This window comes from Vollenhovia emeryi, unplaced genomic scaffold, assembly GCF_000949405.1.
Source record: "Vollenhovia emeryi isolate VEMERY1.0 unplaced genomic scaffold, V.emery_V1.0 DF939141.1, whole genome shotgun sequence".
Taxonomy (NCBI): domain Eukaryota; kingdom Metazoa; phylum Arthropoda; class Insecta; order Hymenoptera; family Formicidae; genus Vollenhovia; species Vollenhovia emeryi.
In genome coordinates, this window is record NW_011967225.1 from 750,626 (window position 1) to 777,681 (window position 27,056).

Sequence of the window (27,056 nt, forward strand, 5' to 3'; positions counted from 1 at the left end):
TGGCGAGATGTGCGCATAGCAATATCGATCGCCGGGCGGTCACATCTTGCCACGCGCTCGAATTGGGCGGTAGGCCGGCCTAAGATAACGATTTTTAATAATTAATTACTCGTTAAGTATTACGAAAATTGCAAAATGGTACAGGACTTTTCCATTCATCTCGATCCGTTCTACCTTCTCAAAAATTTTGTCGGATATGGAAAGATTCACCCTGTATATACATACATTTCATAATTACACATTTTTAAGTATCTATTTGAGTATCATTCAGTAACAACTAGTTAAGCTAACTAGCCACTGTGATGCCGGGCCTTAGAAATATCGCTGGCAATTACCGAAGAAAGGCGTTCGCGGGGCGTTGAAATTACCGAGGAAAACAGTCGCCTCGCGCTCATGTTAGGATAATACTTGTCGTACGACAAATTTTTCAAGCGTGTCAATCGGCTGCAGAATAGAAAAGTTGTCGAGTCTCTACTCTCTAAAATTTGTGGAGCGAAAATACTGCCATGGAGTGAAATGTTCACCCTATTGGCGTGAATATTTCCTCCAACACAGTGAATATTAACTCCAATGGAGTAAACATTTCACTCCACGGCAGTATTTTCACTCCACAAATTTTAGAGAGTGGAGATTAACGGAAATCACGACGGTGGATATTATTCAGGCTCCTCCCGAAACTCGCTCGGGCCGCCGCCGACCACCGTACGAGCGCCTGGAAGAAAACTCGGCCCAGCTTTGGATGGGCCACATGCCTTCCTGGTTCTCCTATCTAGCAGCTGTCCTCACAGAGCAGTGTATCTCATTCCGGTCTTAGCGCTGCCGAACGCCAAGGGATCTTTACATGTCGGATAACGCTGTTAAGGCCCGAAGAAACTTGAACGGTAAAACTTAGGACTTAAGAACTTCGACCAACCGGAATTTTCAGCATTGCTTAAGTTTCAACATGGCTGCTTACGTTCTCGACAGTCACTGGTCATTTTCGATTAAATATTTGACACAAAGACACTACGCAAGACTAGCTGTCGACTTGAGAAAATTGACGTTTCCGTTTCTGTCAACTAATAGATTAACTTCAGTCTCGGTTAACTTACTTTTTATCATTTTCTAAGGTCCGGTTTCACCAACGTCGCTCAACTTTGATCTTATTAGTTAGTTTAATTCGTCGTTTTTGTCTCTTTCTAAAGAACTGGAAAGAGACAAAGGACGAACTAAGCGAAGCCTAAAGTTCAGCGACACTGGTGAAGGTGGGAACCTAAGAATTAGAAAGGGATAAAAAGTTAAGTCGAGATTAATCTACATTGGTAGAAGCGGACATTAGAAATTTATATTCAAATTGAGAAGATTAAACCCGGGTTCTTTTTTACAAGTTCTCAGAAAGAAAAGAGATTACGTAATCTTGCGGTTTTCCGAAGGAAAGACGAGAACGAAGATATCGTACGGTGAGCAACATAGATAAAGTGATACACTGGGGCGCTCGGGGTGACGTTTCTGTACGCAGCCCAAGGGAGTGTCTTGGAGTTTTCCAACTTCAATGATCGCTGCTGGCTTCGGCCGAATTTTGCGTAACCGGCTGAATCATTTTCTAGAGGGGTATGTTGATTCACAAAGACCAGACTTACCCGTAAAGCATCGCCGCCCCAGCTATGCCGCCGCCGCATTGTGCCGCGACGTACAGCACCGCGCGAAGCGGGGAAATCCGTCTGCACAAAGCGAACGACACCGAGACCGCCGGATTCACGTGTCCACCTGCGTGCAAAAGGTTTTCCATATAAAGAGGCGGGAAGAAGCGAAGAGGACATGCGGGGAGATCGCGCGATTCTCCCGCGCAGCGACTTTCGTCCCCGTTCATTTTCGCGCGAGCGAAAATTGTTACGTTTAATAAGTCCAAGGAGAAATAATTGCCCGAGTGCGACACCGAGTTATCAAATACGACGAGCTCAATTACGAGCGGCGAGACCGGAATAATGCACTCCGCTCGCTCGCTCGGCGAAAAATAAAAGTACCCCGCTCAGGGGCTCGATCACGAATCTTTTCTCCTGGCGTGAACTCGCACGGGAAGAAAGAATGTTCTTTTTTTGAAAATATATTTGGCCTCAACGTGAAAATCTTGAAACGAGATTATATTGCGTTAAAGAGAGGAGAACTTAGCAATTTTATATAATTCAATCGAGACAAATGTATGCTTATTGTTTAGGAATCATTTTCTTGAATGGACAGCAAGCAATATTGGATAGAAAATAGCATATGTTTAAATCGAAGATTACAACGATTAAAATGATGTTATTGCCAAAATAATTATGCGTATTCTTGAAGACAATTATAGCATTTGAATAAGACTGTAATATTGTTGGAATGTAAGATTATTAAATGCTTCTACGAAGATTATAGATTGTTGCGTGCATACAAAACAATGAATGCGTTAATTTGAGTATATAAGAGTCGATCTCATTTTTTTCTGTGCGTGAAAAGTGAAAAATTTCATTAAGGAATTTCACTATTCGTCAATGAAATTTTTCACCTTTCACGAATTCTGCACGCTAACAAAAAAGATTCATCGAGCCCCAGCTCAGAAACACCGTTTCAAACGAGGATTTTTGTTTCCTGTTCCACGATGCAGATCGTAGACATTTTAAATTACAAACGATCGCTCAACGAGTCGCTGCACACGGAGAGAATTTTTTCTTAAAATTTATCCTGAAAATCATGTAATCGTGTAATTTCGAGCCACTTCATGGGAGTTTCTCAAAATTTTACCATACGTTTTACCATAGCAGAATGCATTTCAAAATACACTCATACAGTCCTTTCTTTCGCTCGATTCTTTAAAATGTCACATTGTCCCACGACTACATTTTACTAGTGGAATGCATAGTAAAATTTCATAATACTCTCACGCGGTTCTTCCTTTCGTTCGATTCTTTAAACTTTAAAATGCCGTGAATTTTTCAGGGCAAATTTTAAGAGCAATTTCTCTCCGTGCGGAAACAAACGCGCGCGCCGTCCGCGCTCCGTTTCATTCCGCGCAGCGATAGCGAATCGGGAACAAGCGCGATCGAGTTTCCGGTAACGTATACGGTACGAGGACCGAGAGTTTATTACACGCATCGTATGTCGGGTACGTGCGTCATGCGTGCCGGCGGTGCGTACTCCATGAGTGCCCACATACGTTCCGGCAGACACGCACGACGCGGTAACGTTACGTCGCGCCGGCGTAATCGGTTAACGAGCCAATCGAGAGAAATCGCGAGGGCCGTCGCTCGTCAACGATACGTCGACGTACAAGAAGGAACAGAGCCATTGACGCAACGAGATCGTCGCGTCAAGCAGTTCGCGACCCTTTACGTAATTAGCCTCTGAACGCCTCGTAGTAGGACTGGCGATTTCCTTCGAAGGAATTCGAACTAATTCGAAATAATTCGAACCTTCGAACTTTGGAAATCTTGGAAGCGATCTCAAACAAATATGCAATATGCATGTTACAGTACGTAAAAATTATAATTTAGAAGTAATTACCTATTTTTCAACGCATATAAATTGGTACTTTTTATTCACAATATTTTTAGTTGTTTGAATAAATTCGCCACTCGAACGAATGAATTTTTCGAAGCTTCCAAGATTTCATAAGTTCGAAGTCAACTTCGAAGTTATCAAAAGTAGCAGCTTCATACTTCGTAGGAGATGCGCGTAAAATTCTCGCGGACGCGACATGAAACGCGCTAAATCGAGGTCGAACGAGAACGTAACAAGTGCATGTGTTATGTGTGAAAAATTTCATTGTTTAGAATACAAGAGAATAGAATCGTCCATAGATAAAACAATCGCTGTCTAAAGCGGGCAGCACACGCTTTTGCATAAGTGCATAAGCGTATGCATAACGAATTTGATTGGTCCATTTCCTTGTGCATTTGCTTATAGACCAATCAAATTCGTTATGCATACGCTTATGCACTTGTGCAAAAGTGTGTGCTCCCCGCTCAACACTTTTCTTTCTTTTCTTTTATACGTGTCAAAGACGTATCGTCACAGAGCAACATACACGGTATAAAAGAAAAGAAGACGTATTAGACATAAAGGCTCGTATGCTGAATCCTGTTTTATCGATAAAAGTTTGTTTTTCAGGGAATAAAGGCCTGCGTCCACGACGCTAGAACCTGGTCCAAGTTCAAGCGCCAAGAAACGTGCAGCCAATCGGCTTGCAGCTTTTATGAATTAGCTAGGAACGGCTTAAGAATCCTTCGGAATTCCAGTGGGGCTTTTATCGATAAACGAAGGTTCGGACCATAAAGACGTGGCGTTAAATTTAACGCACTGCTTCTTTCTAGATCCGCAAATAGGGACCAGACTTAAAAATTAAACCGAGTTACAATTAACAAATCTGAAAATTGATTATTAAGCCTCGTGTCCACAATCGAAGAACCGTATCCACGTTCCAGTTCCGAGGAACGAGTTGCCGGTCAGCTTGCGTCTTTTACGGAAGAGCTGGATCTACGCACCCTCAAAAAGGACTTCTCTTACCGAGACAAAAAATGTTCTTGACGCACTTAAATCTCTCACAGCCTCATCTAGTATAGAAATACGACGGTGTCAAAATAAAATCAATAATTCTTAGTCTCCTCTGTCGAATTGAAAAAGATCGACTCACTATATTGAGACAAGAGTAACTTATACAAATGTAAGTTTATATATTCTTGCGTTTGGAATAAATTTCCTCTCTATCTTACAACGCACGAAGTTGGCGCCACGATGTTCGACGATACGTGCTATCATTTTATACTAGATTCTAGAATTTTTCATTTAGGATTAAAATATTCCTTTCTCTATAACAAATACGATTGGCGCTATATCGATCCTATTTTATGATACGTTCAAGCGTAATGGCGTTGGATCCGGAAATGTTTTCCGTGGGCGCGGAACTTGGACGCAGTTCCCGGACCGTGGACGCACGGCTTCACAACATTGAGAATTGTCTTGGTCCTTCAAAGGTTTCTCTCCAAGCTTTCAAGACCTGAGAAGCAGCAAACTTTTATGTACCACAAGATGCATAGGGGAGCATTTCGCTATCACTTCCCTTCGAATGGGTTTACCGAGGCGCGGCGACGGACGTGCATCGTCCCCTAATACGTTCCTTCGTCATCTCCCGCGGAACTAATACGATGGTACCCTTACCGCTTATGTGGCTGAAGATGAGGGAGATCGCGGCCATGGCGAAGCCGGAAGCTACGGCGGTGGCTAACGCGGAGAGGCCGCTTCCGGATACGGAGGAGGCGGCGGCCGCGCCGGCCACCACGAGGCTGAAGAAGAAGGTGGCCAGGCACTCGACGGCCACCGCTCGCCACAGCTCCAGGCTGCGAGCCTCCGTGGACATGGGCGCCTTTCTCTCGCTCACGTCGGCATTGTTCTCCCGGAGGGCCGACAGCCTCGACAGGATAGTGACGATGTGCGCGTCCACCTCGCGCGCCAACGTCTCGTTCGCCATTCTCGGTCTCTTCTTTGTTCCCGCGAACACCAGGTGGAGAAAATATGTCGAGAAAAAGGAAGAAAACTACCCGCGACGAGGGGCCAGCTCTCAGAACATGTTCCTCCGACCCGATACTACTGTCACCCGCACTGTTTCCCTCACGAGGGGATCACCGATCGGCCGCGATCTGCGTTCTCCAGCACTCCTCGACACTCTTGGACCTCCGGACCGGAGACCCGGGAACCGATCGTCCTTCCTCGCGCCCTCCTCGGTAACGTGGCGACTCCCGGCGACTCTCTCGAGCGTAACGAACCCGGGGGGGTCGTTGAGCGCGGGTCAGTCGAGCTGCGAAGGGGGACGCGCTCGATGTTGCCGCACCGGCGACGCGCTCGCGAGTGACAGGCCGGCGTAGCGGCGTGGCGAACAAGTGGGCCCTGCCGGAGCGCGAGTGCCGTGCCATGGCGCGCGCGTCCACCACCGACGCGCTGCTCCACCCCCTCTCTCCGGCCGCTGTTCTCTGCGCGTCGGTGCATCTGTAGCCCCTGCATCACCCATCGGCCTCCTCCGTCACCGTCGCCGACGTCGCACCACTGACACTGACACTGCGCGCGGACGCTCCCAACTTCAATTCTTTCCGCAAGCGCGGAGTACGTTGACTTCTGGTCTCGCCTCGTTTTCTGTTAAATGTCAAACGTGTCGATTTCTCCGACAACTCGGCGGTCTTTTTCAGGGGCGGGAAAGTTACTTTACAAAAGTATCTGGTTACAGTTAGGTCTTTTGTTTTTGCTAAAAATGTTACTAGTTACAAGTTACCAATTATGGAGAATAAAGGCCTTCACACACAAAATTCCGTAAGGACGTAAAACGTAAGAGTAAGAAAATCGACCGATCACAGCCGAGAACGTAAGGCAATAACGCAAGCAGTAGCAAATCCAATCTGTTGATTTTCTTACGCTTACGTTTTACGTCCTTACGGAATTTTGTGTGTGAAGGCCTTTACGCGTTACAGTTGCAGTTACTTTCTTGCGATGAAAATAAAAATGTTAAATCTGCATTTGATTGTAAAGCGTCGATAAAGGCGTTTATGCGCACATGCAAGGCCTAATGCGGTCTGCGAGGGTTTAAAAAAATATATTGAGTAACTGTTAATGTAACTAATTAAATTAGTTACTAGTTATCGAAAAAATGTAACTGCCCTAACAACACGTATGGCATCTTTTAGATATGTATGTCTAAAAGACGACTTGAAAACGTCTTAACGATGCCTTTCAGACATGCGTGCTGTGGGTGAGTTAAGTTACAATTGAAGACATTGCTGCAAGAACGAGGTAAGTCCACTTTTTGACGAAAATGATATTTTAACACCATTATATGCAACGTTCCAAGCCCGATCGATTGGTGTAAAAACGACGTACGTAAGTGCATTGTTAGTTAAATAAACTGAGATTTTTGGACTTGCCCCTCTAAGCAGATTGGTGCAAGAACGAGGCAAGTGCGGAAAAAAATTAGCTAATTTAATAGTTTATTATTTATTTTTACTAATTTATCACTATAACTATCTAAAAGGTACTACTTTCAAATACTTTTGGCTAGTTTATGTTCTGTTGCTACACTGAAAAAAATTTCTGGTTGAATATGGACGAATCAGATAATTCCTTTAGGATTTACCAGAATTCCTTTAGGATTTACCAGAATTTTTGTAGGATTACAGGAATTCTGGTAAATCCTAAAGGAATTCTGGTAAATCCTAAAGGAATTATCTGATTCGTCCATATTCAACCAGAAATTTTTTTCAGTGTAGGCATTTTTTCCATTTTTGGTCCTAGAACGAGGCAAGTCCAAATTAAAAGTGTTAAAATTTCATGCATTTTGAAAGTTTGTTATTATTTGAATAAGTATGCGCTAATGGATAGCTAAGAAGAATATAATGTAAAATAAATAAACTTTCTGAAACAAAATTTGAAAACGGGGGTTTTTTTTCGTTTATCTCGGAAACATAAAATGTGGACTTACCTCGTTCTTGCAGCAATGTCTTCAATTACAGATGGAGAGAAAGTAACGAAGTTAAGTTAGAGTTACCAAAAAGAGTAACTGTAACTGTAACTTTGTTACAAGTAACGAGTCACTTCCCAACCCTGGTTATTTATCCGAAAAGAGAGACGCTGAAAATTTGCAATATTATATATAAAAAAAAATTCGACGGTGTAAATACTCTTGGTGATATTGGCAGCTCTAGCGTCGATCTACGTGGTCTAAAGCTTAATCTACACAGAAGAAAAAGAATACTCGTCGTTTTTGCGCTTTAAACCAAGATACTTTTTTATCTGCCGTACGTACCTTTATCTATAGTACGTACCTTTTCCTTATCGTACTTTGCCTTTGAACAAGGATAAGTCATGACGGGCACCGAATGCTCCGGATAACGAAAAGTCAGTTGAAATCGATAAGACAAGTCTTAGTTGTAACTTTCGAAAACAAAGTTTGTTAATCGAGTTGAATTACTACGTTTTACGAATATGCTCTTGATGTAAAGTGTGCGAAATATCGCAGAATCGTAGCCGTATATTTTTAAAGAATTAATAGCGTCTCTACCTTCTAAATATATATATTTATAAAATCATTACATCTCAATAGACAGAAAGAAGAAAATAACAATATGAAGGATTGTCTGGTAGAGGAGAGTCCCCTATTATGGGACAGGCTCATAATATGAGATAGCGGAGTTTTCGCTGAATTCATGGGCGTCATCTGTTGGTTCCACCATGAATTTATTGCGTTTGGAGTGAAATCTCTGTTTAGTGAAAGATTCATTGTTAGATCGTTCGTGTAATCTCAAAAGGATCAGTGAAATTGAATGTTGAAAGCCCGCTATCTAAAGCATGAGATGGCACAGGCCTTTAGGAGCCTATCTCATAATAGGAGACGTTCGTCTATATTCTTTACGTCTTGGTTTAAAATACAAATGAACTAATTATGAGTTCTTAATTACCGATCAATTAATTATTAATTAATGACAAATGCAAATTGCTGCACGCTTTGAGATTGTTGTCGTAAAACGCTGCCGCGATAAAGCGCAGCGGCGCGGCGATGCGGGAATATCGGTTCTCTCGTGATAACCGTTGCGCGCTGACTCTTATCTTCCTCGTGGAGCAATGTATCCGGTATCTACAAAATGATGAATGGCGGACGAAAGAAAGCGAACGGGCTGCCGTAACGAGAGCTATTAGGAATAGCATGACGCGTATTACCTTCAGTTAAGGTACTTAAGCTTAAACGCGCGCAACATTAGCCGCGTACGCCCGTATTTACGCGCGTACCAACGTCGCGTCTGCGAACGATTAAAATAAGCCAAATAAATAGGCCGCCGCGCGGCGATGCGCTTGGCAGTGGTGGGTCTTATTCCCACGAGTTCAAAGAGCATCCGCAATGTCCACGTTCCCACAAAAAAGGGATGTACGCGCGACGGGGCATGAACAGCGAGCATAATAGCGTACATTTAGATCAACTTCGCGGACGAATGTCGGACGTGGACGCGGCCACCTTCGGGATCGCATTATACGAGCGTGCATTCCCATGACATCGATTTTCCGTCGATCGCGAAGGTCGACGATGATTCGCTCAAGTGATAAAAAGATAACGGAGTCCGCGTTAAAGACGACAAACTGGTACGATAAACTGGTTTATGTCAGTTGCAATATTGCGATATAGAACTGCGAGGACTACATCAATGCGGTGACAAGAGAGAGGGTACCATGAGCAGGTGGTTTGATAGAAAAGTCATCCAATTTGCCAACTTTAAGCGACGTATGTACACAGAAAAAAAAGAGTATTCTTCTTTTGAAAATATGTTTAGCTTCAACGTGAAAATCTTGAAGATTATACTGCGTTAAGGAAAGAAAAAGTTACGTGAACGAAGCAATTTTATATAATTTTTAATCAAGAAAAATATACGCTTATTATTTAACAATAAATTTTCCTACATGGACAGGAAACAATACCGGATATAAAATAACACATTTTCAAATCGAAGATTCTAATAATTAAAATAATTACGTGTATTCTTGAAGTGACAATTACAGCATTTAAATAAGACTGTAATATTGTTGGAATGTAAGATTATTAAATGCTTCTAAGAAGATTATAAATTTTTGCGTATATATAAAACAGTGAACGCGTTAATTTGAGTATACAAGAGTTGATCTGACGCTCATTTCTTTTTCTGTGCGTGCAACATATTCAATCACGAGCTGTTCTCAAACTGTAAAAAGCCTTTGTTTTAAAAGTTCTTTCTTTTTAATTAATTTTCTCTACTTTGTATTGAGGGACAATCATGAATAAGTTTCAAACTAAATATTGTTTTTCCTTCTCAAATTAAATATTACTTTTTTAATTACAGACTGTGGAATTTACGTATTTAACACTCAAGTAACAACATTTCCATCTTTTACTTTCTGTCTTTCTATTTTATTCTTGTTGCACTTTTTTCTTCTGAAATTAGATTTTATATTGTATGTATGTTACAGCGGTCCTGCAAATCCTTTAGATGTCACTCTCGCGATTTTCCGTAGAACAATTTTACTTAAACGTCATTATTTTATTTTACAAGTCTGGTATTTAACAAATTTCATCTCGTCCAATGAAGACGGGACTACTTCGTTCAGCTTGACGATTCTAAGAGAGGATAAGCCGCCGTAATTAAAGCTATTTAACTCTCCCCCGGTACAGCACTGACGTAGGAGCGACGAACCTAGAACGGTAATAAATTCACCAATTACTATAAATTGAAGAACTTATGCGCGAGGGAGTAGGACGAGAGAAAGGGCATTCGTTTTGTATCGTTCCCGGCTTTCACTCGTAATACACGCCTTTAAATACCAATCGATATTTCCACGACTTATCTATAATTTATTGAATTTTAAAATCTGCTAGAAATTTTGTGATAATCAATTTGATCAATACGCGATTGGAGTATTTTTCTGGAGACTGAAATAGTTGATATTAAGTGCAAGTTAAATATACCTACAATAATTAAAAAGATCAAAAGACTTTACAGAAGCAATGGTCAGTTGCACATTTCGCTAAATACTTGGTTATCAAATTTTAGACTATTAATTGAAGCAATTAGTACATTGATAAAATTAGAGCGGCAGAAGTTCTGCATAATTTTTGTGAATTATCGTAAGATCGATATTCAGGTTTCTGTATTTCTTTCAACATTCTTTCAATATTCTTACAATTTCTTCCTCATAAAATATTCTGTGTAAACTATAGGACCTATAAACTCCCGAAGCATTCAATATATCCTTTAAATTATTTATGTTTCTAATTAACAGCTCACTACTGTGTGTTTATTGATTATTATAAGGCATGGCAGAAATTTGCGCGACACATGGCGAAGTACTTTTCCAAGTGGCCACTTCTTACAGGATTTATGGATGATTTTTCACGCTGAAAGTTTCTCCATTAATAACTCTTTTGCCGAACGATTTGCTCAACTCTCTGTGAAAATAGATTCTATTATATAACTTCATTTCCTATTTTAAAGAACGTCCTAAGTTTCTTGCCCTCTGACGGTGTTCTGTGTTTCGCGCTTTCTTACATTTCGCTCATGACACAAGTCACTCCACTGGCAAACGATTAATACTTAATTGAGCTGATAAAATCGTGAGTCATAAAGACGCGGTCGCGGCGTGTATGATTCACAGCCAGCAGAAGCTCTCATTCTGTATTTTGAAACAGAACGAATTAGCAATTTTATAAAATCTGCTTGACAGTTTTAATAGCTTGACAGTTTTAAGCCTGGGTAAGAGACGACATCGACGAAGACCATAATGTACCTCGTGGCAAATAAATTTATTATCGCGCGCATCCATCGCTGCTGATCAACGTGAGGGTCGTGGAATTTGCTGCATTATCAGGAATTTTCTCCTGTTCGTACGAAAATACGAAGCCGAAATCAAATCCATTGTATCGACTTCGTGAATACAATAAAATGGAATCAATTAAATCACTTGCTGCCTTTGGGTAAGAACAAACAAATCCTTTAGTTAATACAACAAAAATATTTAGTTGAAATTAGTAATATTAACACATAAATTAGGCTTCAAATTATTAATTGTACAAAATCAAATTTTTGTATTGGTTTTTATTTAAATTTTGTTTACTGAACCACGTTTGTGTTTTGCATCCCATACAGTACCGAAGTTAATAGGTAAAATATACGAAAAGAGGCAAGAAAAAGTTTTCGAATAAGCTCACACGTCCTTTTTGCAATTACAAAAGATTGAGTTAAAAGGCGAGCTTAAGGGAAACGTGAGGACGAATGATTCTCTGTCAAAATTGCGAGAATGAACAGATCGTGTCTTGCTTGCTAGTGCAAGCGAAGATAAACAAAGGGTACCCTCCTATTATTCCTGGCCTTAATATCTCACAATAGTCATTTCACCATCAATATCCACGTGTTGTGCGATACGTATACTTATTAATCACGGTAGTTTCAATATCTAATCTCAGGTAAAACTATTGTTGATAAATGCGGAGCTGCACGAGCCAACCGCTCGTTGCGGAACACATCCGTTCACGCGACGACATTCCTTTGCAAGGGCACGTATAGATTAAAATATGCGGCGCAAAGGGGGATTAAGCTAGGTCATCTGTTCCTCTATGATTTCCATTCATTTCCGCCACTTTTTGTATAGAGAAAAAAAAAGCAGGAACGATAAAATGTTCCCCATAAACACATAGCAATCCATTTCCATCGCGTCTATAATCAAAATCATTACATTCAGCAAAACGGAACAAAAATAATATTTATTTATGGTAAAAACCGTACACGTATCCTGGATACTTATCATAGAAATGTTCGGAATGGATTCCAATCGAAATTATGTAATGTAATATAAAAATATCATAATTCTCTCTCTCTCTCTCTCTCTCTCTCTCTCTCTGCCTTAACTATTGCATTATTATTATTGATTCTTTGATCTTTTAATTAATCCATCATCGTTTCCAAAGACTGTATCAGACTACGGATTGAGATTGAGATTAGACTGAAATTTGGCCAATTAGAATAAGTTTACTAAGCTCAAGTTTAGTGACTTTTACTCCAATTGGATCTCGGATACTCTGAAACGTGTCTTTACTCAAATTTCACTCTAATCTCAATCTCAATCCATAGTCTGACACGGGCTACAGGGCTCCTCGCGTATGGCGGTACTCGAAACGGAATTTTCTCCAGCAAGTAATCGCCAGCAACCCTACTCCTTCATCCGCACCCCCGGCTCTTCCGCGGTCGTGCACATCCGCTTGGCTGCGCGTTTCGCAATGGGGCCCCTGCCGTTGGGCGCGTGGGCGGCCCGTTGCCGACCCATCGCGGCGACGTTATGTGCACGCGACGACGTTATTACGGCTCAGTGAGATCCGGCCGCTGCTCTTCGCCGATCTGTCGCAGTCGGCGGACGGTATCCGCGAGCCAGCACCTCGCGCAACATTTTTCCGCCTCGATCTTCGGCTGCGAGCGCGCGACATTCGCACGCGATCCTTGATCTTCGCGCGGCAAGATTGCGGGAAGGTGCGACTCGCAAACGAGTTGATCGACGTTATCGGCGCACGTCATCTGGTCCCCGTAGCGGCGGCTACCGCCTGCGGTCTCCATTCGATTAAGACAGGAAGTGGCGTGAGTGGATCCGTAAGTCGTTCTCTGTAAAATTACGTTTTACGCACTTCTCGCCCGTGTAACGTCTCTACTGTTAAATATGCGCGTACGCAATAAATTTTCGTCCCACGTCGACTGCTAAAAACGATTTAATGTATCGCCAGCGATTCGTACCTTGGAAAAATTTAAATTTCTTAATAAAATTGAAGTTTTTAAAAGTAATCTTTCAAATATAAAAATTTACTCTTAGAGAAGTTAAAAGTTTACTTTAGCTGATTACACGAGGTCAGATTTACAAGATTCATAATGGCGGATCCAACATGGCGCCTGAAAATCTGCAGTCGAATTTTGTAATTCTGAATCGTAATTAGCGACTTAAAAAAACTTTCACAAAAATCGGCTGAAAGGAAACCTACACAGCAAAAAATGTCACAAAGATATCTGGGAGATATCTAAATATTACAATCTCTGATACAGAAAAGTATTCAGATATCGCTAATTGGATATCTGAGAGATGTCTTCCAGATTCTAAAAAGTCATGATTATTTCATCCGAGATATGCTATCTAATAAATAATACATCAAGTAATATAGATATTTATATTTTAGTGGAATCGGATTTTACGTATTACAGAATAGGCAATGTGATAGATAAAATATATTTTTTCCTGTATCAGTTCCGGCATAAATTATTGAGGAACACGGCCTCCACAAATCAGCCTTAATTTTTTTTATACTATTACTGTAAACTCATGTTTATCTTTTTGTCATTTTTATCGTACCGTTTCTTTTTTTACTAGATAAGTTTAGAAAACTTATTTCGTGGAAAAGTTAAATAATAAACAGTTATTTAAAAACGAAACGAGTAATAAAAATAAACATATAGACAATAATTTTTTGAAAAAGATAGAAATGTGATATCCTTAAAAATATTCAGGATATATCGTCTACGAGATATCTCAAATATAGTTGCACCAGTGCGCACTGAATGCAACACTAAGGTCTGTTTATAGTCAATTTTTATATTTAACTTTGTCTTAAATACATGTTCCACGAGTATTTGGCCAAAAAATGATCCGTATCGATGCTACACAGATCGTTTTACTGGCTACGAAATATCTCGAGAGATATTTAAGACGATTCTTAAATAGAAGAATTAACCGTAAACAAGCCTTATAGTGCGCACTCAGCGCGCACTATTGCAACCAACCGAATTCGCTATCAGACACATTTTGCCGTGTAGGAAAATATACGCTTGAAAGGGTTAACCGCGCGTAATCTAAGTCCATCGTCACGGGAGCCGACGATGGATAGCGTCAATGACGAGGCTCTATCGCGTTTTAATCGCCAGTTATCTGGCGCGTTGCCTTTCGCTTTCGAACACCGTTTACCAATCCCACCTCTGTGCGTGCCGCGGCACCAATCGTGACATTTCGCATTATCGACGGGTGGAAGAGACGGTGAACGGGGGAGAAGGGTATACCGCGCGCGCGGCGAAACCACCTGAAGTGCCACGCGAGTCACCGCGCGGCGCGAGCGTGACTAGGGGGACCCGCGCGATAGGGTGTTGGCTTGTCTGTGCAGGGACGCTCTCGGAACGAAGGCCGAGGGAACGTTTACGCAACGACGCGTCGACTGGAGACCAATCGAGTAGACGCGGTGCGTCTTGGTGCGTCTTCGCCCACTCGGGGAATCACCTGCGGCGCGACTCGCGTCAAACTTCAGCGGGGAGACTCCGGGCGATTACTCATTGTCGATAATCGATCTACGAGTGTGCCCTCGTTCGGCGACAAGCGGACGACTTCGGGGGACAAGGAACTTTCGCTTTTCGCCTTCCATTCCTGGTGCGCGCCGCCGCGGGTTTACGCCGTGCCGTCTCGTCCCGCAACCTGACGTGACGTGACGTAAATACGCGCACGGCTCTCACGGGCCACACCTGCTGCGCGTCGCGTGCTCCCGCGCGCTCCCGCACGCGCCGCGGAACATGGCCAACGCGCGTGGAGGACGCGCGTACGGCGTCGCCCGTGGCTGCCTGTGCCTGCTGCTCGCGGCCGCCGCCGCCGCTTACGCCCAGGACTACATCTCGCCCGGCAGCCGCTACTACAATCGCGACGGCGTGTACGTGCCGCAGGACCCGACCGGCTACAAAACTTATATCTACAAGGACAGGAGGTACGGCTATCAGCCCAGCTACCTGGAGCCCGGTTACAGGGGACCCACCAGGGCGCCCGAGGATCGGTTTCATTACGCCGTAAGTGCACGGAGAGAATTTTTTTTTCATATAATCAATCAATTGGTTTCGACATAACTGGCTATGTATTTTAATTGTCACAACGACGTTTCGACTGCAAATCGCATGAAGAGTACTGCGATTTGCAGTCGAAACGTCGTTGTGACAATTAAAATACATAGTCAGTTATGTCGAAACTAATTGATTGATTATATTATATTATTAATCTAATTACTGGTGAAGAAAAACATTACCAACAACAATTTAGAATTTTTTTTCAGTTTAAACAATTTGTTTATACTCACGTAAACTGTATATGTAAATGATTATTTATTATTTGTTTGCTCCTGCCTTGTGTTTCAAATGTTGTTTCAAACTTTGAAATCTATTAGAGATGTAACTGAGAATATTTTTTTCAATAATGGCTTGTCGCTCATTTATCGATAATACACATTCTAAAATGTGCGTAAGATTTGGAAGAAAACACAAATTCAATAAGCGTTGTGTTTTATTAAAACAGACCACTGAACGGCTTCCGCTGCCGGGAATATTAGCCGGCTGGCGCGAGGATCTACAAGGAAGAGAAAGACCAGATTCTAAAAATTTTAGAGACAGAGACATAGTTGTGACCACAAATTATGGTCCAGTCCAAGGATTCAAAGTCGAGTTGTATGACGATCCGAATGCGAAGCACAGACCCTGGAATATGGCAGTGGAAAGAGTGACAAAGGTTGTTAATGTGTTTTTGGGCATCCCTTACGCCATGCCGCCTATCAAAGAAGGTCGTTTCAAACCTCCCAGAGCTCACAGGTTAATACAAAGGGGTTTTTCACCGTATCTACCGCTCAATAATATCGTCTTACGTAAAACAGCTAACTTATTTCTTCTTTAGAGGATGGCAACTTTTACAAGCTGTTGATTGGGGACCTGCTTGTCCTCAGCCTAGCGAATATACTGGCACTACAAAGGGTGTGCGAGATGTTGACGAAGACTGCTTGTACCTAAATGTATTTACACCAACTGTAAGTACGCCACGTCCAAAGGAGATGAAACAAATTGAGTCGATTGAGTAATAAGACTATGTTTTGCGTATGCAGATTGGCCATGGATTAGCGAATAGATATCCAGTGATGTTTTACATACACGGCGGCGAATTTAGCCATGGGGCGAGTAATCTGTTTCCAGCTCATATTCTAGCTGCCTTCTATGATGTTGTAGTGGTGTCGATTAATTATCGGCTCGGCGCTCTCGGTAAATACGCTGTTTGAAAAAGTATATGCATGGGAAAGTCGTGAAATTCGTGTGTTGGCAAAAACCAATCTTTTTCACTGTATCTCCAGGTTTTCTCAGCACTGGAGATGAGAATAGCCCAGGAAACTATGGGATTCTTGATCAAGCTATGGCATTGCGGTGGGTCTACGATAATATAGCTAGCTTCAACGGAGATCCCGAATCCATAACGCTCTTTGGACCAGGTGCTGGAGCAGCGAGTGCAGGAATACTAATGGTTGCGCCAAGGTAAGTGCGTTTGATGTTTTGTGTATATTTTATATCAAGTCAATTGTGTTAATTTATTCATTTTACCTTACTGTAGAACTCGGCAGATGGTATCAAAAGTAATAGCGCAGTCGGGCTCAGCCTTAGCTGACTGGGCGGTGATAATTGACAAGTACCGTGCACAAAATACGTCCCGAGTGTATGCAGAGATGCTCGGGTGCAGTATAGAGAGCAGCTGGAAATTGGTGCAATGCTTGAAGGACGGGCGTAGCTTCCTGGAATTAGGCAATTCCGAATTAAAGCCGCACGTCGGAATGTTCCCGTGGGCACCTGTGCTGGATCACAACTTCACAGTACCTCAGGATGACTGGTATGAGGATTGGAGAGCGTCCGACTGGCGCTTTTTCATGGAAACGCCAGAAGAGAGTATTAAAGCTCGCAAATATAGGAAAGACTTGGCTTACATGGCTGGCGTCACGACTCAGGAAGCAGCGTTTATTATAAGTACGTCATGATTTAACCAACATCTTTTTTCTTGCCCAGAATTTTACTGCTGTCTATTTCATTCAGTTGCATGTCCCAACATACGTGTTTTATGTTCTGTATTTTTTATTTTACAGAAAATAATGTCACATTAGCAAGGAATCAATACATAATCACCCCTGAGGTATTCGATCAAAGGATTTGGGAGTTGGTTCTTCAATATAATTACACTCTGAATCCGTATGGCATTTACGAGGCGATAAAATATATGTACACGTATTGGCCGGATCCATTGAATGTCACGCACATACGCGATCAGTACATAAATGTGGGTAGTGCGTCAAAGCGTCGAGCTAAATGCGCCGTGTATAAAATCGTTGACTTTAATTGTCATCATTATTTTCAGCTCTTATCAGACTTTCATTACGTTGCACCGTATGATAAAATAGCAAAATTGTTGGTGGAAAGGCACGTACCAACATACCTCTACGTCTTAAATACCTCGATAGAAGCGTTCCATTCGCCACATTGGGCCCGAGTGCCCCACGATACCGAGCTTTTATGGCTAACAGGAGCACCGTTCATGGACGTTGGTGCGTTCTTTCGCATATATATCTTAATATAAATCTCCCGGCGCACGTACTAACGTAACGTTATTGGCACAGAATTTTTCCCGCAAAAATGGAGACTGAGTCGAGATATGTGGACTGACAACGATCGCAATATGAGTTGCTTCTTCATGAAGGCGTACTCTAACTTTGCAAAATACGGGTATGTGTCTAGTAATGCCGATTTTATCTGTACGATAAAATGGAAAAATGCAACGGCTCGTTTAATTTTATCCCAGAAACCCGACGCCTTCGCAAATCTTGGGATTGCACTTTGATCTCGCGCGTCATGGACAATTGCGATACCTCAACATCAATACGACGTTCAACAGCTCCATTGAAATAAACTATCGTCAAACCGAGAGCGCATTCTGGTCCATGTACTTGCCGACTGTCATTGGTTACCTCGTCCCTACATATCCTCCCGTTACAGAGGTAAGACATTGTAATGGTTTATGTATTCTTATTGAATTGCATCGGTTGTACTTATTTGCAATTTTTATTACAGTATTGGTGGGAACCCAAACAGCCACTGCAAATCGCATTTTGGTCGATGTCGACGGCGTGTCTGCTGCTACTTGTACTTTCTGTGGTGTGCTGTATGCTTTGGCGTAACGCCAAAAGGTAAGAAAAGGTAAACAGAACCAAATTCATGTGACTACAGCTTAATTCGGTTGCACCCGCTGTACCGAACGGTAGCGCATGCAAAAACTGGTTCTGGTTTATAGACACAGTCACTTTCGGGTACGGTTTCATTTTATTGCCTTACTCTTCACATAACCACCTCTGAATATAAATTGCTAATTAACTCTATTCCTGCTTACGGTTAGCAAAACAAAGGCAGCTAGGATACGTGCAGGTATTTATAGAAAATACTCAATGGACAATTTTGCACAATATGCAGACAATATGTCTGTCACATTAATGCTTTTAGTTGCACGTATTGTATATATTATTACAGAAAAGATATACGAAAAGTATAATTACAGGAAAAAATTAAGGATCCAAATAAAATAATACATAATAAAATTATTGATGTAACTCTTGCGTGGATTTTATATAGTTTTTTGTATATAGTATTCGTTTGTATTATTTTTTCCACAGACAATCTGATCACTACTATAGCGGAGACATCCTGATGGTACGAGACAATGAGCACTCCGAGGGAATCGAGAATATAACACGGTCCTCTAAAGAAAATATATACGAGTATCGCGATGTACCAGTCAAGGCTAGAGTACCACGTCAAAACGAGACGAGGCTGCAGGAACGTCTGGCGCACAACAGAAAGTTCAGTTCTACACCGTCATTACGTAGCAATTCTAATGTCTCGTTGAAAGATATGAGGTCGGAAGGCTTCGTTACGAGCTCGCCTAATGGTCAGCCCAAGATGGCGAAGACCATGAGTCAATCTTCACTGCCGAAAGCTAAAAGCAAAACACTTTTAGTACAGGGAGTACCACAAACAGCTGTTTAATACTTAAGTTACCATTATACAACAAAAAAATCAACGATCTTTTGATATTTATTTTTTATACCTAGGGTTCTAGATGCAATTAATTGTTTCTAAAAGATGATGACATTGGTTTTTAAAAATGCCATATAAATTATTAAATTAAACTTTAAAACCGACAGTTTTGTCCATTATACTTTTTAAAAGATATATATGAAATAATAATTAGGGTATATACGGACAATAATTGAGACAATTATAAATTGGTATAATTATTATTAATATTCGCAATCGTTTAGCGTAAATGATGCGAAAGTGTGTTCGTTGCTGATTATATTGAAATATAATCTTTTTGAATTGTCAGATATTGCTAAGGTACATTCTTTGTAATAGCACAACGTGATATGTACACGAATGTATTCGCAAATCAAAAGTTATTAGTCACATCTGCATTTTGACAGCGTAAACACACGACATTGCCATTTGCATGTAAGATCTAAGTTAATGAATTTTTTATCTTGATACTTCTAGATGTACAATATTAGATTTTTATAAATGACACGGTTATATAATAATACTTACAAGTGGCTACTTTGTATCCGTCCATAAGAACAGAATGATTGTTATATAAATGAAAAAACTTTATATATTTTATATGTATTATGTATGTATATATATTATATAGTATGAATAGTAGATATTTTATATTGCTTTATAAAGCCGACACTCTTTTGTAGAGCATAAGATCAAGTTGTGTAAAATAGCTTGAGATCTACGGATGAAGAAGACAAGTGCAAACGCAAAGTAGAGAGAACATTTGTTTCGATTTAGTCTGCCTTTTTTTCCAAAATAATTACGCATATGTAATTACAGTACGTTTAATATATTCATTAGGTAATGTATCGATATTTGTAAGCAGGTTTCAAATGCAACATTCTGTCATTGATCCAGTTATGCGATTTATTATATCGTTGCGTCTCTCGCGGAGACGCAAGCCGCCGGATCCGGTGCGTTTCACTTCGCACCGTCACACTCGCACGCGCGTTCGCGGGAATAGCAGAAGGCCGTTTTGCGATAGGAAACGATATAGAAGAGGAATACAATCGGCCCACGACGCGTCTGCTCAAGGCAGGGGCCAAACTTCGAATCCATAACACAGTTCTAAACATTAACGACTCTTATCCAGGCGACTCCAGATACCGGGCGTCCAAAACGCGGGCATAACAATATGTTAAATCTTTCGTTTGATACGTACCGATTAGATGTAGACTATAAGTGCCTCACTCGATGCAAGATTCATATTGTGTTAAGCGCACGAATTTACTTCGCACGTTGCAGTTGCACGTTCAATGTTTCTGTACGTCAAGCGTAGCTTTAGCGTTAACGATCTCATTGCTACCGGAGTTGTAATGTAAATGTAAGTCTGACACTTCTGAGATTAATATTACACGCACGTTCGCGGTAAGTCTCGGGCGATTTGTCTGCAAATTGCGCAAATGTGTAGAGCAAGTGATTTGTAAGCACGTAAGAATAGCGCCTTAAGATTTTACAAAAGAAAATCCTGTCAATAATTCCGTATTTTAGATTATTGTAAAGCTATATTACAATATTTTGCACACACGATTGTGTTGTCATTTACACGACTCCTCAGGATTTCCTGGAAACTTCATCGTTATTGTTATAAAGTTACAGTATTTCGCTCGTGTATAGCTGCTTGTAAAACCATATAGAGGCCCATAGGACATTTAAGTACGAGTCCTGAAAATCTAAATTGTCCAGGAAAATTTGAATGTTGAAACTGTGTCAGCTGTGACGTAACGTTTCCGGTTCGTCTTCAACGGTCACAGTGCACGAATACCTAGACGCGACGCTCCATCCGGGAGCAGCTGTTTCCAGTGCGAAGGCCACTCCGACGCCAAGTATACGTGTGTTACGTACCTCAAATCGTACGTATACAATCTTAGAAAATATTTTGCGGATAAGTTGACAGCCGGCGATCAATTGCGACGAGCTAAGATCAAGAGAAACGAGGGAAAATCAGTAAATACGGGCCACGGCCAAATTGTTCGTCATTTAAACGTTTCCCCGCCTTCGACGGAAGTCGCAGCGACTCGCCGGTTAAATGCCAGGCGAGGTGTCAGATTCGATGACAACTTCGCGACAAAACGAGTCCAGTGTATCTTTTACGATTCGTAACACAACCCACGCGACATTTTGTGAGACGAACGCTCCGCTATTCAATTAATTACGAAAGAAACTATGTTTTCAGTATCGACTGCTGCGGCTACGAACCGATACGAACTGTATACGCGTGCACGCATATCAGAATTTGCTCGTCGTATTCTCGGTCTGCTTTTTGAAATAAAATTGCTGCAGCTCGAATTGGCATCAGCTCGTGGCAGCGTCGGTCTTTACGTCCCTTGAGTTGCTCCTCGCTGATTTGTAGCATGAACTTTTAGAGCTTCAAGATGCAGAAGTTCAAGAGGGCTCAGGCGCAGAACAAGCTGTCCATCGAGAGGCACTTGGAGGCCAACGCGTCGTTGAATTCGTCCAGCGAGGAGGAGGACGAGACGAACGAGGAGGACGTTCAGAATGCGGTGGGCAAAGTGCTGTCGGCGTACCAGGGACAGGGCATGGACGCGGAGAGAGTGATGTCGTATCTGGTCAACTCCTTCCAGACCAGCAGCGCTGTTTGTTTGATATGCATATCGACTGTCAAGAAGATGGATCCAGTACGTTTAAGGATATGTCTCAAAATAACGCGTTACTATTTCCTTGACATCTTAATTGCATCGTTACGTACGCTAGGCTGGACATTCTTCCATGTAAAATGTTCTCAGTTACACAAGTGAAATGTCCTTTAAATGTCGACGTGTGAGGCAGTTTTTAAATTGTTTAAATACGAGGGTCTGTATACAAGTGTCTCGCAGTTTACTAGCTTCACTGGTTAAAAGTCAGCTTTCAGTAGCACTGAACGTGCACGAGGAAGCAGGCCATTGTCATTCCGCTGTTCTTTTCCACGCAGATATGGAACTGCGACAAGTGCTACGCGTTCCTGCACATGTCCTGCATCCTGCACTGGATCAACGACAGCTTGAGCTACAAACGGGCTAGGGGAATCACTCCGATATGGGCATGGTGTGTACATTGGTCATTCAGAATGGAGTTCCATAAAAGGAGCCAAAGTTGGTCAAAATTTCCGTTTAACAAAGATGCACTGTGTTACAGTCCCAAGTGCCGTATGGAATACGATCAGGAGCAGATTCCGCGATTGTACAGATGCTTCTGCAAGAAGACCGTGGACCCGCCGCACCAGCCCTGGGCGATTCCGCACTCGTGCGGCGAAACCTGCGGCAAGCCCCTGCAGCCGGAGTGCGGCCACAAATGCGTGTTGCTCTGCCACCCCGGCCCGTGTCCGCCCTGCGCCAAGATGGTGTCGGTTAAGTGTTACTGCGGCAAGCTACCGGCGCAACCGCGACGCTGCAACGCCAAGGACTGGAGCTGCGGGACTGTGTGCAACAAGAGATACGACTCCTGCGCGCACAGTTGCAGCAGCCTGTGCCACACCGACGAGTGTCCGCCTTGCGTAGAGGTGACACCGCTCAAGTGCCGTTGCAAGAGCAACGAGAAGGTGGGCGAGTGCCACGAGGGCACGTGGGTCTGCGAGAAGCCCTGCAACAGGAGGTTCTCCTGCAACGTGCACAGCTGCGAGAGCACGTGCCACCTGCCTGGCGATTGCGGCAACTGTCCTCTGGAGAAGAACAGATCCTGCCCCTGCGGGAAGAAGCGATACGAGGTCTCCTGCAGGCGACAGCAGGTGCCGACGTGCGGTGACACGTGCGGCAAGCTGCTGGACTGCGGGTCGCACTTGTGCAACATGCGCTGCCACGCCGACCGCTGCGGCCAGTGCCTGGAGGTCGTGACGAAGGCGTGCCGGTGCGGCAGCTACACCAAGGAGATCGCCTGCGCGAAGGAGTTCCACTGCAACAAGAAGTGCATTCAGATGCGTTTATGCGGCAGACACTTGTGCAACAGGAAATGCTGCGACTGCATATCAAAGAGCACGTCGAATGCCTGCGAGAAGACGTGCGAGAACACGCTCAACTGCCGCAAGCACAAGTGCGCCGCGCCCTGCCACAGCGGCCCCTGCTACCCGTGCACCCGAACGGACGTCATACAGTGTCGGTGCGGCGGCAGCAAGATAACGGTGCCGTGCGGCACCAGGAAGAGAATCAAGCCGCCGCTGTGCAACAAGTCCTGCAAGATCCCGCCCATCTGCCACCACAGCAAGAGGGAGACGCACAAGTGCCATCACGGCCCGTGTCCGCCGTGCAAGAAGGTCTGCGGGCTGACGCACAAGAGATGCGGCCACACCTGCCCGGCCACTTGTCACACCAAGGTCTGGGTGAAGAGCAGAGCGAACGGCATAAAGGCGCAGCCGGTCGGGCCCTGGGACAGGCCCAAGGACGTTATGGAGCTCAAGACTCTGCCGTGTCCGCCGTGCGAGGTTTCCGTGCCCGTGACCTGCCTCGGCGGCCACGAGACCCGGCCCTGGCCGTGTCACATGTCGAGGCCGAGCTCCTGCGGCAGATCCTGCGGCCGGCTGCTACCCTGCGAGAATCACGCCTGCGAGTCGACCTGCCACAAGCTACAGACACCCGACAACGAGTCCAACGGCGGCGGTGCTCCGTGCATGGAGTGCGAGAGGGAGTGCAATTTTGCACGGCCGCCGGGTTGCACGCACGCGTGCCCGCGGCCTTGCCACCCGGCGCCGTGTAAACCGTGCAAGCAACTGGTCCGGGTCTCTTGCCACTGCGGTATCAGCACCCTGTACCGGCATTGCGTCAACCTGACGTCTGCAACGAGCAAGGAACGGGACGAATTACTCAAGTGTGGCAACCAGTGCCCGAAAAATGTAACTGCATTTACATTTATGTTCGGTGAAACGCGTATAAATTTCTGCCTTGCTCCCCTTTTAGTGCAAGACACGATCCGTCTTTCTTTATTTCAGTATCCATGCGGCCACCGTTGCGTCAACGACTGTCACTCGGGAGAATGCAAAGGTGGAGAGGGATGCAGCAAGAAAGTCAGATTGTGGTGCAAGTGCAAGCGGATCAAGAAGGACTATCTCTGTTCGCTTCTTCAAAAGGAGCCGATTACCGTAGAGTGCGACGGCGTGTGCGAGTCACTGAGGAACGAGAGGAAGGAGGCCCAGGAAGCTATGATAGCGAGGAAACTGGAGGAGGAGGAGCTGCGCAATCGGGAGGAGATCGAGAAGTTCGAGAAGAAGTTCAAGCCACGACGGAAAAGGAAGGACAAGTACGACAGCGCGAAACAGTCCCGGGGGAGCGCAAAGAATAGGTATCGCAGCGCATGGATCCTAGCGATTATCGTGAGCATTGTGGGGATAATAATAGCGTATCTGACCGCTCCTGACTTAAACGTACCCGGACTGAGCTGATTCCGCGAGCTGATTTCAAATTTGTTGATTATTTATGATAACAATCATTGATAAGATTTTGTGATGTATTTACGCTTATACGTGTATTGCTATGATAAGCATGATTCCATTTATCTCGCTAATAGGAGTAGTACAATTGTAACAGTCTTCATATATACAGCCACAGACAGAATTACTAGCCCGGTTGCACCAACGTTGACTTCTAACTTTAGCTTAATTCCCTTCTCGTCTCTTTCTGTTTACCTTAGAAAGAGACAAAGAGTGAATTAAGCATAAGGTTAAAGTTAAGCGACGTTGGTGCAACCAGTTCTAACACCTGTGTCCACGATGCTTAGTCCAAGTTCTCGTTTCGAGAAATGTGTAGCCAACAATTGCAGTTATTTCATAAAAGCTACAAATTGATTGGCTACATTTTTCTCGGAGCTAGAACTTGGACCAAGTTCTTCTAGCATCGTGAACACAGACCTTTATACTGCAAATCTAAGTGTGCTACTCTTATACACATGTGTAATTTGGTGAAGCGCTTCTTGCACACGTTCTTCTGTTTAAAATCGCAACACGTGACTTGATAAACGTCATTTCAAAATAATCTTTTTAAATGGCAAGAAATGTGTAAAATAACATTGTGGTTTTAAACGGAAGAAAGCATATAAAAAGTACTTCGGCAAATTACATATATAAAAAGTGATACACTTAGATTTCCAATGTATATTGTACTGAATCTAATACTGGAAAGATTTTTATTGTTTAAACGTTGTTCACTGCATAGAAGCAACGAACGCGTTACTAAACAATTTGTTTTTTAAATAGAAATTGTCCCGGTATCAGATTCAGTACAGTATAATGATTATGAGGATGCCTAATAATTTTGTCACTGGCTATATTTATATTTATAATCAGTGATAAAGGCCTAGTAATCGCTCAGAGGGACTTTCCCGAGACTTGAAGATTTTTACTTTCGGTGCTTTTACAATAATCTCGTATTAAAATAAAGTATGATAGAGACCAAAGTATTTTAATTAGAATTATTTTAATGTGACACACAAATTGTATATTCTGTAAAAATATCCTGTAACGCTGTATTTCTACAAGCTATGTAGCGCTGTAGAGCAAGAGAGAGAGAGCAAAGAAGTTACAGAGCTGCAGAGCTTGTAGAGCGAAAATCTTATAGAATACAGGATTACATGCTGACTTAGCATTGAATTTTTTTAAAACGTTCGATCAGTCATTACCTGTGGAAATAATAATATACATTGTGTGAAAACACGAGGAATAGAAATAAGAATTGAATTAGGATAACCAAAGTGTAGGAAGACTTTTTGCATTCTGAGGACAATTTAAACGATTTAAAAGTTTGCATTTTTGTAAGAGAGGGGCACAATGAACGTTTGTGAAATATTCGAAACAATTCTCTGATAATACAATTAAAAGTGAGAGATGATATTGTACAATAAATACCCTTTACATTTCTCACATTTCCCTCTTTCACCATTGTTCTTGATCTGATTCGAACCAAACGCGATCATTCGCTGCGTTCAGCAGAAAAAGCTGCTTTCCAACTGTCATAAAGATTTTACCGACACATTCGAGTATAGTTTTTGCGCTGGTAAATCTTTTTATTAACTTTCACGCACAGAATAATGCCAGGATAAGTTGCGGACCACATAGCACAACATTTTCATACTTAAAACACTCGGGTCAGAAGTCCAATGAAAAAGATATTGGTATTTGAAATTTTTAACTTTTACATCGTGAGCAATTTGAAATTGGCTTTATAAAATTACAAAATTCCCCCACACGATTATAGTACGCATAAAAACAAAGCGGGAAGTTCACGGCTTTATATAAAGAAGCTTGGGTTCTAACTCAGTTCGAACAATGTCACAAAGCGTTGCGAGTTCTTTTCGACATTCGAAAAGTGGCTAGCCAATGGCCTAGTTTACATCGTGCACTTGATACGCGTATCAAGTAGTGTATTTGAGCTGATCAGCCAATGATTAAACTGATTTACTAGTTATTTACTATTTGATACGCGTACCAAGCGATTGATGTCTGACAGAGTGAAATGATCTACGATTCTGTGCCGAAAATCGTTACTCCTCTCTTTGGTCCATATTCTGCTTTGGTATTGAATGCCATCTAAAATAAGAGTCGGTGATTTTGGATCAGTCATTTGATTCCATTGTACAAAACAATTCATTCCTCTGTTGAAG

At 42.7% G+C, this 27,056-nt stretch overlaps 3 protein-coding genes across 7 annotated transcripts in view; 2 read left to right on the forward strand and 1 right to left on the reverse strand.

Moving 5' to 3' along the window:
• The window catches only part of LOC105566939 (neurogenic protein big brain), a 27,105-nt gene extending 21,200 nt beyond the window's left edge, over positions 1-5,905 (reverse strand). Inside the window, exons 1-2 of the mRNA XM_012021383.1 lie at positions 5,167-5,905; positions 1,620-1,746 (exon numbers count right to left, since the gene is read on the reverse strand). Of these exons, the coding sequence (XP_011876773.1) occupies positions 1,620-1,746; positions 5,167-5,476 (437 nt within the window). The 5' untranslated portion in view covers positions 5,477-5,905. The remainder of the gene's footprint in view (positions 1-1,619; positions 1,747-5,166) is intronic.
• Positions 5,906-14,491: 8,586 nt separating this feature from the next.
• Positions 14,492-21,002, forward strand: LOC105566941 (neuroligin-4, Y-linked). Of its 4 annotated transcripts, XM_012021387.1 has the most exons (13): positions 14,492-15,362; positions 15,862-16,151; positions 16,234-16,363; positions 16,439-16,592; positions 16,682-16,859; positions 16,936-17,342; positions 17,459-17,649; positions 17,728-17,914; positions 17,987-18,092; positions 18,169-18,364; positions 18,438-18,553; positions 18,760-18,788; positions 19,034-19,151. In XM_012021387.1, the coding sequence occupies exons 1-13, from the start codon at positions 15,096-15,098 to the stop codon at positions 19,066-19,068; spliced, it is 2,286 nt and encodes a 761-aa protein (XP_011876777.1). In that variant the 5' UTR covers positions 14,492-15,095; the 3' UTR covers positions 19,069-19,151. The 4 variants fall into 4 exon arrangements, with proteins under 4 accessions (XP_011876777.1, XP_011876778.1, XP_011876779.1 ...); XM_012021388.1 differs by lacking the exon at positions 18,760-18,788 and having other exon boundaries at positions 18,438-18,563; positions 19,034-19,111; XM_012021389.1 differs by lacking the exon at positions 19,034-19,151 and having other exon boundaries at positions 18,438-18,563; positions 18,760-18,777.
• A 68-nt stretch (positions 21,003-21,070) lies between these two features.
• Positions 21,071-25,089, forward strand: LOC105566940 (NF-X1-type zinc finger protein NFXL1). 2 transcript variants are annotated; one of them, XM_012021385.1, is made up of 5 exons: positions 21,071-21,422; positions 21,842-22,114; positions 22,408-22,520; positions 22,611-24,297; positions 24,394-25,089. In XM_012021385.1, the coding sequence occupies exons 2-5, from the start codon at positions 21,851-21,853 to the stop codon at positions 24,841-24,843; spliced, it is 2,514 nt and encodes an 837-aa protein (XP_011876775.1). In that variant the 5' UTR covers positions 21,071-21,422; positions 21,842-21,850; the 3' UTR covers positions 24,844-25,089. The 2 variants fall into 2 exon arrangements, with proteins under 2 accessions (XP_011876775.1, XP_011876774.1); XM_012021384.1 differs by having other exon boundaries at positions 21,071-21,328.
• The last annotated feature ends 1,967 nt before the right edge of the window (positions 25,090-27,056 follow it).

Bases quoted from the DNA above. Each gene is read 5' to 3' on its own strand.
- LOC105566941 (XM_012021386.1), top strand. From the start codon at position 15,096: ATGGCCAACGCGCGTGGAGGACGCGCGTACGGCGTCGCCCGTGGCTGC. The intron at 16,364-16,438 runs GTAAGTACGCCA...TTGCGTATGCAG, and splicing joins TAAATGTATTTACACCAACT to ATTGGCCATGGATTAGCGAA. The intron at 18,365-18,437 runs GTAAGACATTGT...TTTTTATTACAG, and splicing joins CATATCCTCCCGTTACAGAG to TATTGGTGGGAACCCAAACA.
- LOC105566940 (XM_012021385.1), top strand. From the start codon at position 21,851: ATGCAGAAGTTCAAGAGGGCTCAGGCGCAGAACAAGCTGTCCATCGAG. The intron at 22,521-22,610 runs GTGTGTACATTG...ACTGTGTTACAG, and splicing joins ATCACTCCGATATGGGCATG to TCCCAAGTGCCGTATGGAAT. The intron at 24,298-24,393 runs GTAACTGCATTT...TCTTTATTTCAG, and splicing joins GCAACCAGTGCCCGAAAAAT to TATCCATGCGGCCACCGTTG.